Genomic DNA, 14,780 nt, shown 5'->3' on the forward strand with positions numbered 1-14,780 from the left:
TACGATCTCATAAAAGGTTCTCACATTTCATCCACAGAAGTTATGTGCCACCATTCCACTAGAATGTGTGGGATTTCCTGCCCTTCCCTCCAACTCCCCCACCTCTTTTCCTCCCTCCTATCTCTCATTATTCTTCAGCACCCCACAGGCTACCTCCATCCCTGCAGCTCTGAAACACTGTTACTGTTATATGGGAAGAGACAGAGTTCCCAAAGAACTTAAGCTTTAATTTCTGAAGGGAGTAATGGAGGGTTCACTGGGGTTCCCTACGTCTTATTCCTTTAATCTGGAGTAGGCAATGAGTTAAAAAGGCAAAATAATAGATGATTTGTTCCGATAAAAAACAATCAAAAAAAAAAAAAACCCTCATAGATACAGAGAACAGACTGGTGGTTGTCAGAGGCAGGGGTCAAAAGGTACAAATATCCAGTTATAAAATAAATAAGGTTCGGGGATGTGACGTACAGCATGGTGACTATAGTTAATAATACCGTATGGTATATTTGAAAACTGCTGAGAAAGTAGATCTTTTCATCACAAGAAAAAAAAATGTAAGTATGTGTGGTGATGGATGTTTACGAGGCTTCTTGCCATGATCACTTTGTAATATATGCAAATATTGAGCCACTGTGTCATACACCTGGAACTAGTATTATGTTATATGCCAGTTTTATCTCAATTAAAAAAAAAAAAAACAAACAGTAGGAAAACCGCAATTCATTGCCTAGCTGCAACTATTGGTTTCAGTTACATAAGGCTACTTGGTCTTTGGTAAACCTGAAGGGATTATTATGTTAAAAATGCAGATATTTGGGGCGCCTGGGTGGCTCAGTCGGTTAAGCATCCGACTTCGGCTCAGGTCATGATCTCGTGGTCCGTGAGTTCGAGCCCCGCGTCGGGCTCTGTGCTGACGGCTCAGAGCCTGGAGCCTGCTTCGGATTCTGTGTCTCCCTCTCTCTCTGACCCTCCCTCGTTCATGTTCTGTCTCTCTGTCTCAAAAGTAAATAAACGTTAAACAAAAAAATTTAAAAAAATGCAGATGTTTTTGGAATAAGGAAGTAATAAGAGTTTGAGAGATAAAACCTCTTACAAAACACAGTTTTTGGTCTGCCCCCTTTCCTCCCTCCTATTATATATCGTATATACTCACTCTCTTCCGATGAGGACTAATTTCCAGCTTCATCACCGCACATTTGTTTAAAGTATTTAGACGCCTACAGAGCAAAGAAATAATATTAGTAAAGATAGGAAACCAATGATGGGTAGATAAATATTTTTTCCAAACAGGTGACATGCTTAATGAGCTTCTTTATTCTATAAAAAATTATAATTTAGAAGAGTATTAGGAACTTCTTTAAGAAGTGAACAGTTTAAAAATACCTTTACACCTTTCTTCATTTATTTTTTTTTAAACTTTTTTTAATGTTTATTTGTTTTTTAAGAGAGAGAGACAGAGTGCAAGCTGGTGCGGGACAAAGAGAAAGGGAGACGCAGAATCTGAAGCAGGCTCCAGGCTCTGACCTGTCAGCACAGAACCCGATGTGGGGCTCGAACCCACGAGCTGTGAGATCATGTCCTGAGCTGAAGTCGGACACTTAACCAACTGAGGCACCCAGGCGCCCCTACCTTTCTTCATTTAAATTGATTATTGCTATTTTACAGTAAAGTGACACATTGCTATGGCACTATCCGGTATTTCTTATTCTTCATGGAACAAACAACTCTCAATGAGGGATTTTATTCTTCCTAGAGCACCTAGGTTGGGCCATTAGGTAGCTCCACACAGTGCCAAGAAATAAGAGCCACTGAAGTCTCCTTAGAAATGGGAACAGCAGCAAGGAACCAAGCAGAGTTCTTGGTAAAATAAATGGTATATTCTATCTCAAATAAAAATCCAAAGACGGAAATAAACCAATTTTTAGTTATCTGCAATAAATAATAATCTTAGACACTCTGTTAAAAAATGTAATGAGTTCTTGGACAGAAAGGAAATTGGTGCCTCTCTAAGACCCAATTCTTTTTACAACGTCCGGTATAGGACAGGATAATGTTCGGTACAGTCGTGGCAATAGTGCAATTACTGAAAAAATTTTTATACAGCAGCCTCGAGGGTCAAAGTCTTTAGAGTTCAAGCAAGAATAAGAACTTGATCAGATTCTTGTTTGGAACAAGGGTCATATTTTTACTTTGGGTACTTTTTTTTTTTTACCACTGTCAAGGAGTAACATGTCAATTTATAATTAGGGAAATAATTCAGGTTTCCTGAAGACCAGATACTAAAACAAAACAAAACAAAACAAAACAACCAAACAACCCCTCCCCCCCACAAAGTCCCCCAAAACAAAGTTCCTCATTGGGAAATAATGAAATAGCTGAGAAAAGAAACCCTTTACATATGCAGGAATACGTGGTATGTGAAAGTGTGAATGACAGCCCTCTCTGACAGCTTCCAGATGACCATCACTTGGTCTTCCTCAAATAAGCCTTTAACGAATCTGTCTTCCACGGTCAGCTACCTGTTTTTTCCTACAATTGCAATTCTTCTGTTTTCATAGGAAAAGAGCATTTAATTCACACAAATTCAAACTGACCATAAGACTGCTTCAAGGCTTTATCTCCCCGATTCTGTTCTTGCAACTTGTCTAACAACTTGATGCAGGAGGATAGAAAGTATTTTTGCCTGCTGATAAGGCCGCCTTTGATTTCATAGATTATGTGGTAGCCTGTTTATAGAATAAACAAAGATAACTCAGGACGCCTATGTTGCCTATGTTCTGAAAAATTCTCTCTGTCGATGGGGAGGGAAAGAAAACAAAAACTAAGAAAAAGCCCAAACTTTAAAATGAGTAGCTATAAGGTCCCTCCCCAAGGGGCCAGCCTTACTTACGTGACTGATGCCCACAGTGTGTTTTAGTTCTTAAATGTTTTCAAGATTTAAAGAATCCGGAATGGTTACACTTAGTCTTAGGTCTGGGTTTCATTAATCAAACCTGTAATCAAATACCCACTTGAGTTCATTTGGGCTTTAATGGTTGAGTGGTGTTTATAACCAGGTTTACTAGGCATGGAAGCCTGTGGCAGGGGGGAGGGGCCTAGTTCACAAACTCTAGATGTGAGTCCAACAAAAAAGACCCAGGAGGCAACTTTTATAAAGGTCAACATTATCTTTTTTATGTTGGTAGCACCAAGCTAATGGCATTTCAATTTTGAAGCCTGGAAGTTATTCCTTGAGGTTTCTGTAAAATTCATCTATTCCCAGGACCTCCAAAGAATGCCCACTGGGGAGACTGTAGCTACTCAGACAATATTGACATGAAAAGGTCGTAGCGAGATGAATTGGGGCTCGCTCTGGGTCAGGCTCCATGCCTGGCACCTCATATGTGTTATTTCATTTTGGTCTCCACAACAACTTTATGGTATATATATATATATATATATATATATATATATACATACATACATATATATATACATAACTATTTTCCTTCCTTTTACAGTTAAGGAAAGGGGGTTTAGAGAGGTCACGAATCTTGTTCAAGGCCACAAGAATAAAACATGGTGGCTCTAACGTTCAAAAAACAGTATCTCCTGCATTCTTTTCTAAAATTAGTCTTAATGATGCTAATATCCAGGAGCAGCTTATGCCCTAAGCATGATTCCTCAAATGAATGGCAGCACATTGGTATCACACACCATCTGTCCAGAAGGCGTGGTGGCTGCAGCCCCCCAGGGCCCTCACAGGGCCCAGCTCCACAGGAACGTGTCGGTCTTATCTGCTGGGCAACTTGTTCCCTGCTCTGAAGGGGGAGGGGGGACAAGATGGGCCATCAAAGCTTCACGAGTTTTGCTGCAGGGAGCCAGCCGCAAGCACCCTGATAAAAGCGTAGCAGGCGGCATTGGGGCCTCGTATTCAAAACGAAAACAGGGAAGAGTACAAGAGAAGATACATGTGAGGAAAGAAAAAGGAACAGTTTTCCAAATAAGACGTGACAAATAAAAACTGTTGTGATTCTTAAAGACACTTTCTGGGAATCAGTGCAATCGCTTTAAAAATTTACGTGCTTCCCTTTTAATAGAACAGAAACAGTAACAGAGTTGAAATCTGTTATGCGGCAGGCTGCTTTACACAGTGCAGGCATTTCCAGGGCTGTTTTACAACAAAGTGCACACTGAAGATGATGGTGTGGGTATGTACTTATCATTATACGATTATCACCTTATTTACATAATTCTTTGCTGTGTTTACAGGAGGAGTCAGTCGTTAACTCCAAAGGAAAACAGTGATATGGGATATTTTTCAGATGCTAGGGAGACAAAACTCCTGTCAGAAGAGGTATGCTAATGGTAGGTCACAGTTTGCATTATTATCTATATATGCTTCAAGGCAAGCAAACCACTCCCCCAGTATTAATATTGAATGTGACTCTCCCACGATCTTGGCCTTATCATTGAGACTGGATTATACAGCAAAACTAGCAGGACTGGGGCAAAAGCCAATCTCTCCAAGGAAACAAATACAAAAATCCCTTGCAAATATAAGTGCAAGAATGTTGGTCAGCAACCCAAATCCAAAAAACATGGTAGTTCCTGAGTTGTAACTTTTGGTCACTACCAGACTTTATATTAAGATAGTATTATCATGATTTTCAGGAAAACATTAAACGTACAAGTCTTCTACTCTTAAGTAGACTCTGCTAAGAGATCACCAATGTTATAGGTATAAGAATGTTTATAATAAATCTTAAAGCAGAACACCAGTGTGTACCTGGGAGCAGTTGTAACATGTGTGTGTGTGTGTGTGTGTGTGTATTGTGTGTGTGTTTGGGGTGGTGGTAGGAATGAGAAACCATGTAAGGATTATTTTATTTAAAACAAACTTTAAAAGGTTTTATTTAAGGGGTGCTGGGTGGCTCAGTCAGTTGTGCATGTGACTCTTGATTTCGGCTCAGGTCATGATCTTGAGGTTCATGAGATCGAGCCCCACATCGTGGGGCTCTGCCCTGTCAGCAGGGGCATTCTCTCTCTCCTCTCTCTGCCCCTCCTCCTCTTGCATGCGTGCTCTCTCTTTCTCTCAAAGTAAACATTTTTAAAAAGGTTTTATTTAAGATAAAAATGTTAAAATATTTAATATTTTATGAAGTAAAACTTTTTAACTGAGTTTCTGTAACCATATTACCATATATATACTTATATATATATATAAATAAAACATTAAATATATATTTTATTTTTATTTTTGAAAGAGAGAAAGAGAGAGAGCACAAGTAGGGGAGGGAGACAGAGGGAGACACAGAATCCGAAGCAGGCTCCAGGCTCTGAGCTGTCAGCAGAGCCCGATGCAAGGCTCGAACTCAGGAACAGTGAGATCGTGACCTAAGCCAAAGTCGGACACTCAGCTGACTAACCCACCCAGACACCCCTACCATACGTATTTAAAATCAACTTCTCAAAAATATTTCAACAAGGCAAAAGATGGAAGTCTACAATAAGAAGTCTGTCAGTCTGGAGAGAACTTGGCAAATCACAAGGCAAACTTCCAAACTATGCAACAGCTTCGTGATTCACTGGCCCTTGAATTCCATGGGCTGAGAAACTATGTGGAAGAGGCTAGTCTTGTTAATGAGACAAATGTCACATATTTAGTAAAACAGGTACCCCCAACTACTTTGCTGACAACTCACAACCTGTCGTGCACTTCAAAAGAAGATGCCCCCATCGTTTTCTTCAGAACACTTGTTTAGGCCTCCTGAAAGAGAATCATTTGCCTTGAGGAGCCTATGTGAACATGTGGACAAGAGCCCTTGGGTTTTCCATTAAAACAAGGTGATGACTGTTATGTGAATTCTGAAGCATTTGTTTTGAAAGAAAACTCAACCTCAAGACTTCTTCCACATACTCAAATGTGGGCCTCTGATTTGGGCCTAGTATTTTTTAAAGCATGTTCACACTCATTACCTCACTGCCTCCTCACACTTAACCTTTGAGACAATATTCTCTGCATCTAAGAAAATGGAAACCAATCAGAATACACTGCAGAGTCCAAATACAGATCAAGGTTTAGCTGGTCCAGCTGTTTCGAGGCTTTTTTCACAAAAGATTCAGCAACACAGATTTATTCCCTTCAAAGGGTGGTGGCTTCTCTAACAGAACAGAGCGAGCCAGTGGAAATCACAAAGTGCAGAGGACGACCTTCCCCTCAGAGCTGGGCAATTACATTTCAAACTGATATTAAAAAAAAAAAGTATTCAAGAATATAATCATGACTCCTTTGGGCTGCAATGTTGCAGTGAAATTTTTATGACCCAGAAATTCCTAAGCTGTCGCTGCTGCTTAGAGAGCCCACTTACTAAGTGGCGTAAAATGTGTGAAATGGGTAATCTGACTCAGTGTGTAAATATTTCCTAGGATTCATCTTAGGAGTGACCTCATTTATATGCGTTATCACCAATGATGAATTGAAAAATAAATTAATTCTACCCCATAGCTAAGCATTAAAACATTTTAAAAATGTCTGGAGTAGTTTATATTCCAGATGTTGACTTCTTCCCTCCCAAACTGCATTAGTGACATTTTTTCATTGCCAATGACATAGCTATGGTATTACATACTACAGTGCAGGACTTGGGGTTCGGCCGCTTTCAGAAAATGTGTGCATACCCTGGACATTTCTAAGCAGCCGTTTAATTGGATTTGAAAAGCGACAGTGTTTCTGTGGTTAATATAGCATTTCTCTTTCTTAAACCACGAGTACTAGTCTATTTCATACACCATTCTAAACATCCTGCCCATCTTTCCTTAAAACCACTGTTTGAGTTAGGGGTTTCAGAAAACACTGCATTACAGGGGCGCCTGGGTGGTTCAGTCGGTTGAGTGTCCACCTCTTGACTTCAGCTCCGGTCATGATCTCATGGTTTGTGAGATCGAGCCTCTTGTCTGCCTCTGCACTGACTCTGTGGAGCCTGCTTTGGGATTCTCTCTTTCTGCCCCTCTCCTGCTCTCTCTCTCTCTCTCTCTCTCTCAAAATAAATAAATAAACTTAAAAAAAAAAAGGAAACACTACTTTACATAAGAAAGGCAAAACACAGTACTTTCACTGAGGTACTGCTTTCTTTGCCTGCAAAGGGGAAATTAAATACTGAGTGTCATTCTACCTTAAAGATGCTTTTACAAGTTAAAATAAATACTGAGTAATAGAAAAGTTATTTCAATTTTAAACGTAAAATGAATACATGAATTTTTTCTACGTATAATTTCCCCCCAGAATGCAGCTTTTATAGCTTGTAGGTTTTGAAGAAAATTGCAAAGGGTGAATTAACTTAAAAATGAATAGAAAATCAGGAGTTTGAAAGGATTATCAGTGCCCCATCATTGTCTGTTACATGTTTTATTACTTCCACTTTTCTAAAACCTACCAGCTGCCCGTCAGCCTAAAGATCTACCAGCACAACGAGCAAGGATTTCTGACAGGTTTATTCTCATGTCACATCAGTGCTCATTTACTGCCTGTCCACTGTAGGTTAAAGGCTGTGCCAAGTTATTTTACAACCTTATTTAATCCTATTGTTACTATTTGGTACCTGGGGAAGCTGAAGACAGTTCAGAGAAGCTTCTCTGGAATTCAAACAATGGTTCTCTTAACTCTAGCAATGCTGTAACCCACCCCCTCCTTTACTCCTCTGAATGTGTTATTTCCATTCAGTTTAACTACAGCTTTGATTCTGTTAGAGTATCTGGCTGGGGCCTTACAGTCAATTACATTGCCTTTTAAAAAACACTGTTCCAAGTTTCCAAACCATCTGAATGTTATATGTTTCAGCAATCATATGGTATTGAATACAGAATGGTCTCTTTGAGTACCTCCTAGGATAGTACCATTTCATGGCAATATTAAACAGTAAGATTTTACTTATTTTAATTGAAAGGCCTATGATTTATAGTGAAGTAAATTAACATAAACATTCACTAATCAAACACCTGACATGATTAGTACAACAAAGGTGAGCAAAAACCATGTTGATAATACTGCATTCTTAAAACAGACAAAAAAAAAAAAAAAGAAAGAAAGAAAGAAAAACACTCAAAACATTTCCATTTTCCATTTACCTGCATAAAGCCTCAATGGCATCTCTGTCCAAAAAATCATGCTCTCTCTTGACCAAGGAAATATCGATGGGAAACAGAAGATCTATAAGAAAAATAAAAACACATGTTTATTGGGCACCTAAATTCTCTTTTGTTTGTTTGTAATTGCTTTTTTTATTAACTTATTTTTTTTAATTTACATCCAAGTCAGTTAGCATATAGTGCAACAATGATTTCAGGAATAGATTCCTTAATGCCCCTAACCCATTTAGCCCATCCCCCTCCCACAACCCCTCCAGCAACCCTCTGTTTGTTCTCTATATTTAAGAGTCTCTTATGTTTTGTCTCCCTCCCTGTTTTCATATCATTTTTGCTTCCCTTCCCTTGTGTTTATCTGTTCTGTATCTTAAAGTCCTCATATGAGTGAAGTCATATATTTGTCTCTGACTAATTCTGCTTAGCATAATACCCTCTAGTTCCAACCATGTAGTTGCAAATGGCAAGATTGCATTCTTTTTGATTGCCGAATTAATACTCCATCATCTTCTTTATCCATTCATCCATCGATGGACACTTGGTGAACACCTGAATTCTTGCCAATCTAGCCCAGTTTAGCAGAGGAAAAAAAAGTAATTTGTTGAACACCTACTGTGTGCAGGACACCTCATTTCCTATCAAGTGCTATGGGAGAAGAAAGCAACTTAAGACAATTCCATCGGTGTCCTAAAGGAGCTTAGATGTAAAGTGGTCTGTGGACTCAAAGATCCGTTCTTGTCAAAAGATAAGTGGTTCAAAACACTGTTCCACCTTTAAACAAATCAGCAGGCAACAGACCCCTGCTATAAATTATTATGTAAGCCAGAATCAATACCAGAAGGATACTCCTTTTTAATGTGGTTGTATTTTTTTTTTTCCATGTGTGTGTGCTCACATTTGATCAGGGGAAGAGGTCATGGAAAACTGGGCCAAGGAAAGGTCTAGAGAACAATGGCAAGTGGTAGTAAATGGAATCTAACCATTTGCATGACATCAAAAGCTAAAGAGAATTCAGGATATGCTATTTTTAAACAAATATTAGCACTTCCATATGGCTTTTCAGGAGTTTATATAACTCCCCCTAAAACAAAAGGCCAGCTACAAGCTGTGTAGAACAATAGAATTCCAAATCCCTTAATCTGTAGGAGAGTTCAGTACTCAGACTACTGGGAGTTACAGAAGAACTGAAAAGGCAAAAGGGGGGAAAAAGTCAACTCAGTAGAAGAATTCCCTTTTTTATCCCTTGTTGATAAATACATTCAAGGAGAGGGGAGGATGACTGGGAGCATCACTGTGGAAATTTACAACAGTTCTGGAATTGCCACTACATAAAAATGAGTTATCCTCTTTGGAGTTGCAGCTATTAGGTATATTCAGTCTTCCCCGTAGAATGCTTATATGATATGCTAAGTATGAGTTCTTCTGTGCACCTCTGTGGGCCAGGAATAGGTGAAATAAGTCAGAAAGGCAGGAAACCATGATTACCATAACCGAGAGAGAGAGAGAGAGAGAGAGAGAGAGAGAGAGAGAGAGAGAAACCACAAAAAACAAAAACCAACCCCATGGCCTCTAAAATGGCTAATGCTGCAATACTGGGATAGACCCGCTCTCAGGAGTTCTGGGGATACAGGTGATTGGTAATGAATGTCCTAGTTCTTCAGCTGACTGTTACATTTTTATGGTTTCCAACTTCCAGTCGCTGGTTTTATAGAATGGAGCTCCGTATTCTTAACAATCTGTTTGCTAGAGATAATGATAAAGAGTATCTTTTTTTTTTAACGTTGGAAATTAACATAATGAGTGATAGAGTCTATTCTTCGTTTTTCTGAAAGTGAGAGTTAGATTATTGATACTATTCCCTGAATAATGCAGGCAGACCAATGAAGCAGCCCAAGATTTATGAAGAAATATATGAAATTGAGTATTGCAGGAATTTATCTCTTCATTAACTTATAGACCAACACTATAGGCTCATAGTGAATGTAAACTATTGTAAATACAAACACAGTAGACTATGAAGCTATTTGGAGGTTGTGGCGTTTTATATCACTTTGAACAGACACCCAGAGCGTCAGGTATTAAATGACAGAGCTGACATTAAAGAATATATTTTTAATACTTTCACAGCGGAACATCAGATCTGTAACTGTGAATTAAAAGCTCCCATGTCTGTTAAGTGTATAGGAGATCACGACTGTGTTATTTTAGCAATTCTAACTTATTGTACCCAGAACTGTATTTTAGATTCTTTTCTGATGCAAATTAACTTGAAGATTCTGTTAAAAAAAAAAATTCTCGAGTACATAGGGACTAGATGTAAGACAAGTGAAATAATTAAATAAATGATTTTCTCTTATTTGCCTAGACTCTTCTGAAAGGACTGTTTTTTAAAAGATATGATTTACCAATGTACAGAAGAAGCTCTTAGTTCTTCATGTTAGGATTTAATCGTCCAGCTTGGCTTTAAGGGCAGGAAGTATAAATCGCCGAAGACCAAAATAAAGCAAAACAGGAAGACAAGGAATGTGTGGGTTGCTGCACAGAGTGGCAGGATGTAGTGCAGGAATTATAGCCCAGAACAATGCACAGTCTATCTCGAAAGCAGGCTTAGGCTTCAAAAGACTTCTAAATGTGAAGAGATCCCAAACATATTCCATGAAAATGCAGTCTGAATTTTAGGATGCGTTAAGAAGGAAGACAGAGGCTGGGACCGAGTCTTAGCAAACACACACTTCACAAAGTGCTGCTTGGCAGCAAATCAACACCAAAAATGAACATAATTGGAGGAAATTTAATTTCTAAACAGAAGAACAAAAGGACGGCCACCTTACTGCCACTGCTAATGCAATTATCTTTCCCTGTCTCCAGTGGAGCTGTGAATTGAATGCAATACAAGGGAGGTCCCTCCCCAGCCCTCCCTACCTCCAAGCACTTATGAAAGACAGAGATACTCTAAATGTTAATAGGTCAGAAATTCTCTCTAAGGGACAGATAGGCAACTCCACCATAATAAGCATGCACGTTAACCAAGTACCTTTCAAAAAAGAAAGAAACAAGAAAAAAGGAGAAGGAATGCGAGATCTCTACAATGGAGGAATAATAAGATATTTTACACAGTCTAGCAATAAAATAATTCTGAATTCAGCTTCATGGGAAAATACCACACATTGAGTCTGGGCCACAATGAACAAGAGCAGGTAGTGTAAATTAGGTAATGAATTATTTTAGCTGAGTGAGCTAGGGAAATAAAGATGATCTCTATGGTCTCTGCCTGATTTCCTTCTGGGGAGTTCTCACCCACCCACTCCATATCCCTCTTCAAGGCAACCTGCTGATCATGTCTAGCACTTCTGAGCTTACGAACTATACCTACTCTTAGCATGGGCTCACGGGCTTTGCTCATGTGTTAAAGAAGGTTGCTAGTGACCACTCGCTCCGCCTGAGAGCCCAATGCCACTTTCCAGTAAGAAGTCTGATTCCTATTACCCTAGAGGAAAAGACATGTTTTACACTCACTATTTATTGTGAGAAGAGCCAGACATCCTTGGTGAAAATATTTCATTTCAATTGACTCTTTTAGAAATTTTGTCACATGATGGCATCCCCTTCCTTCTTAGGTGATGAAAAAGACGTATTTTCTAAATGTAAATCAACCAAAATTACGTTTGCTTTTTGAGATTCTGGCAATCCCTTAAAAGTCCTCTTTCACGTCTGAATGACGCTTTTATTTTTATAGAATATGTAGCATTTACCACAGTGCTGGGCATCCCTGTTGGTGTAGAATTAATAGTGGTTTGTTGATTAGCTGAATGGATGATGGATGAATGAATGAGAGATATTTAGTGTCATCATCTCAGCAGAGTTGAGGAAACAAAGATCCTTCAGGTGGAAGAAGTCCTGTTGGTCATTTAATTTATTCTCAATTTAGGAATCACTTCACTATTCACCCAACATTTGCTTGCAAATTACCCATATAGATGGAGTTCACTGGTTCACAACTGTAATTTTTTACCATTTATTTATTTATTTTAAATGTTTATTTTTGAGAGAGAGAGAGAGACAGAGTATGAGTGGGAGAGGGGCAGAGAGAGAGAGAGGGAAATACAGAATCTGAAGCAGGCTCCTGGCTCTGCACTGTCAGCATGGAGCCTGATGCGGGGCTCGAACTCACGAACCGGGAGATCATGATGACCTGAGTCAAAGTGGGACGCTTAACTAACTGAGCTACCCAGGCACCCCCCTATTATTTTTTTAAGAGAGAGTGAGAGAGTGTGTGTGCATGCACCAGTGGGGGAGGGGCAGAGGGAGAGGAAGAATCTTAAGCAGGCTCCACGCTCAGCCCGATGTGGGGCTCAGTCTCACGAATGTGAGATCATGACCTGAGCCGAAATCAAGAGTCTGACGCTTAACCCACTGAGCCACCCAGGCACGCCTGTAATTCTTTTTATTTTTATTATTATTTTAAAAATTTTTTTAATGTTTATTTATTTTTTGACAGAGAGAGAGAGACAGAGAGAGCATGAGTGGGGGAGGGGCAGAGAGAGAGAGAGAGACACACACCCAGAATCCAAAGCAGGCTCCAGGGTCCGAGCTGTCAGCGCAGAGCCCGACGCAGGGCCCGAACTCACAGGCCGCGAGATCATGACCTGAGCCGAAGTCGGACGCTCAACCGACCGAGCCACCCAGGTGCCCCTGTAATTCTTTTTGAATGATAACATGTACAGTATGATAAGAATCCCATGTAAATGAATAGCTTATTCCTTTCGCCACCTGCACGTATGCTCCACCCACACCTGGTCCGGAAGCTCAGGATGAGCCACACCTGAGGAGCCCTTCATCCTGGGCTGCAGCATCCCAGTAACCGCTAAGGGCACTGGTGACAAAATGAAAGAGTAAAAATCCAGCCTAGATCATCATCTTCTTTTTTTTTAAAGGTCCATTTTTCTTAATTAAAAATGTGAATGCCACAGAAAAGATAATATTCATCAAATGACAGTCTTAAACAACAGTAAAAAGCCTAATTACAACCTGGGGGAATATATCTGCAACACATGACCAATGAAGGCTTGCTAGAATGAATGAAGAGCTCTTACAAATCATTATGAAAAGTGCTATCAACTCACGAGAAAAATGGGGAACAGACATTTCACAGAAGAGCAAATGCATATGGCCAGATGACATGAAGAAACGAACATTACCATTCACGCTCAGGGAAACTGAAGTCAAAATACATCCACGTGATTGGCAAAAATTAAAGTCTGACAAGATCAAGTGCTGAGAGCATGTGAACAGACAGAATCTTTATAGAATTACTGGTAGGGGTGAAAATCAGTATAAGCACATTTGAAAAATCTGCACTGTAAAACTGAACATACGTATTCTCCATCACCTAATAATTCTGCTTCTGCGTATTACAGACAAGACAGATTACTGCAGATGTACCACAAGAGTACTACAATGTACAAGAATGTTCCTAAGACTACAGTTTATAAAAGTAAAACAGAAAAGGCTGAAATGCCCACCAATCGGAGAGTGAATGTGAATAAACTGCAGTCTACCCACACAACGGGCTATTTACACAGCAGTCAAAGCAAGTGACCTAGAGGGACCCACAGTATAGAAGAATCTTAACAATATACTAGTAAGTGAAAAAAATTAAATCCTACAAGATTACATAGAGCATAATATCCTTTTTATAAGGGTAAAAGCAACTTTATAAAAATGTATTAGGAAAGTGCAAAAGGAAAATGACAAATAGAAGTTTCAGGATGACCGTTATTTTGGGTAAGGGGAGTAGAGGGGCCTAATGGGAGAAGATGTTAGTTGCATTATCATCATGTTCCTAGCTTTTGTTTTGAGTGATGAGGGTCTTATGACTTGCTACACTGTTTTCTTAATGAACTACTTTAATGAACACTAAAATGTCTGAAACTAAATCATAGATCAATAATATCATGAACCAAGGATATGATTGCGCCAATTAAAAAAAAGTGGCATTGCCCGCTCACCTTCATAAAGCTGTGCGTACTGGGGGAAACCTGTTGCCCGTAGCCAATCACAAGCTTCCTTGGCTTCAATTTCTGTAATAGAACAGAAGAAAGACAGCAGTGTGAGTCATGTGGACCTCAGCATGCTTTCTTCCTTAACAAACTCTGATTTTGTTATAGAAGCAAAATAGGCCTATTGACAATGGATAAGCAAAACAAACATAAACACATACATAAAAGCCACGTAATTCAAATGATTTAAATTATTGTGCATCTCTTCAGACTTTAAAAAATGCACACAACAACCTGACTTTCCTTAAAAAATAAAAATGGGGTCTTAACAGTAGGTTACTATTCTGTGCTGCTCCTGTGTTCTGGTTACAAATCAGTAGGAAAACAGGGCACAATGAGCAGTTTTAAGAGGGATTAAATAATTTTAAGCCCAGATGGTCTAACCTGGCTTACTCTTCACATCAACAAAAGGCCACCAAATACACGTGACACCCTGGAAGAGAACTAACCTGCCCAATGGAACAGACCTTCTGCCCCACAATGGGACGTGCAAAGAAGGTCCAGGTGCTGAGGCAATGTGCCTTTAGGTGCATCCAGCAGTAGAGACCCAGGCTGTCAGGTGACCCAGAGGGCATTAAGTCCATAAATCCCACAATCTTGGCA

The 14,780-nt window shown here is 39.5% G+C and overlaps 1 protein-coding gene across 1 annotated transcript in view; it reads right to left on the reverse strand.

Annotated features, from left to right (window-relative positions):
• DLC1 (DLC1 Rho GTPase activating protein) overlaps positions 1-14,780 on the reverse strand; it is a 408,685-nt gene that overhangs the window by 16,267 nt on the left and 377,638 nt on the right. Inside the window, exons 5-7 of the mRNA XM_047092089.1 lie at positions 14,127-14,198; positions 8,104-8,185; positions 1,151-1,214 (exon numbers count right to left, since the gene is read on the reverse strand). Coding sequence (XP_046948045.1) covers positions 1,151-1,214; positions 8,104-8,185; positions 14,127-14,198 — 218 coding nt within the window. The remainder of the gene's footprint in view (positions 1-1,150; positions 1,215-8,103; positions 8,186-14,126; positions 14,199-14,780) is intronic.

The sequence above is a fragment of the Lynx rufus genome, unplaced genomic scaffold, assembly GCF_022079265.1.
Source record: "Lynx rufus isolate CCGP_SWC_20201006 ecotype Redwood Valley unplaced genomic scaffold, mLynRuf1.p SCAF_3, whole genome shotgun sequence".
Lineage (NCBI taxonomy): Eukaryota > Metazoa > Chordata > Mammalia > Carnivora > Felidae > Lynx > Lynx rufus.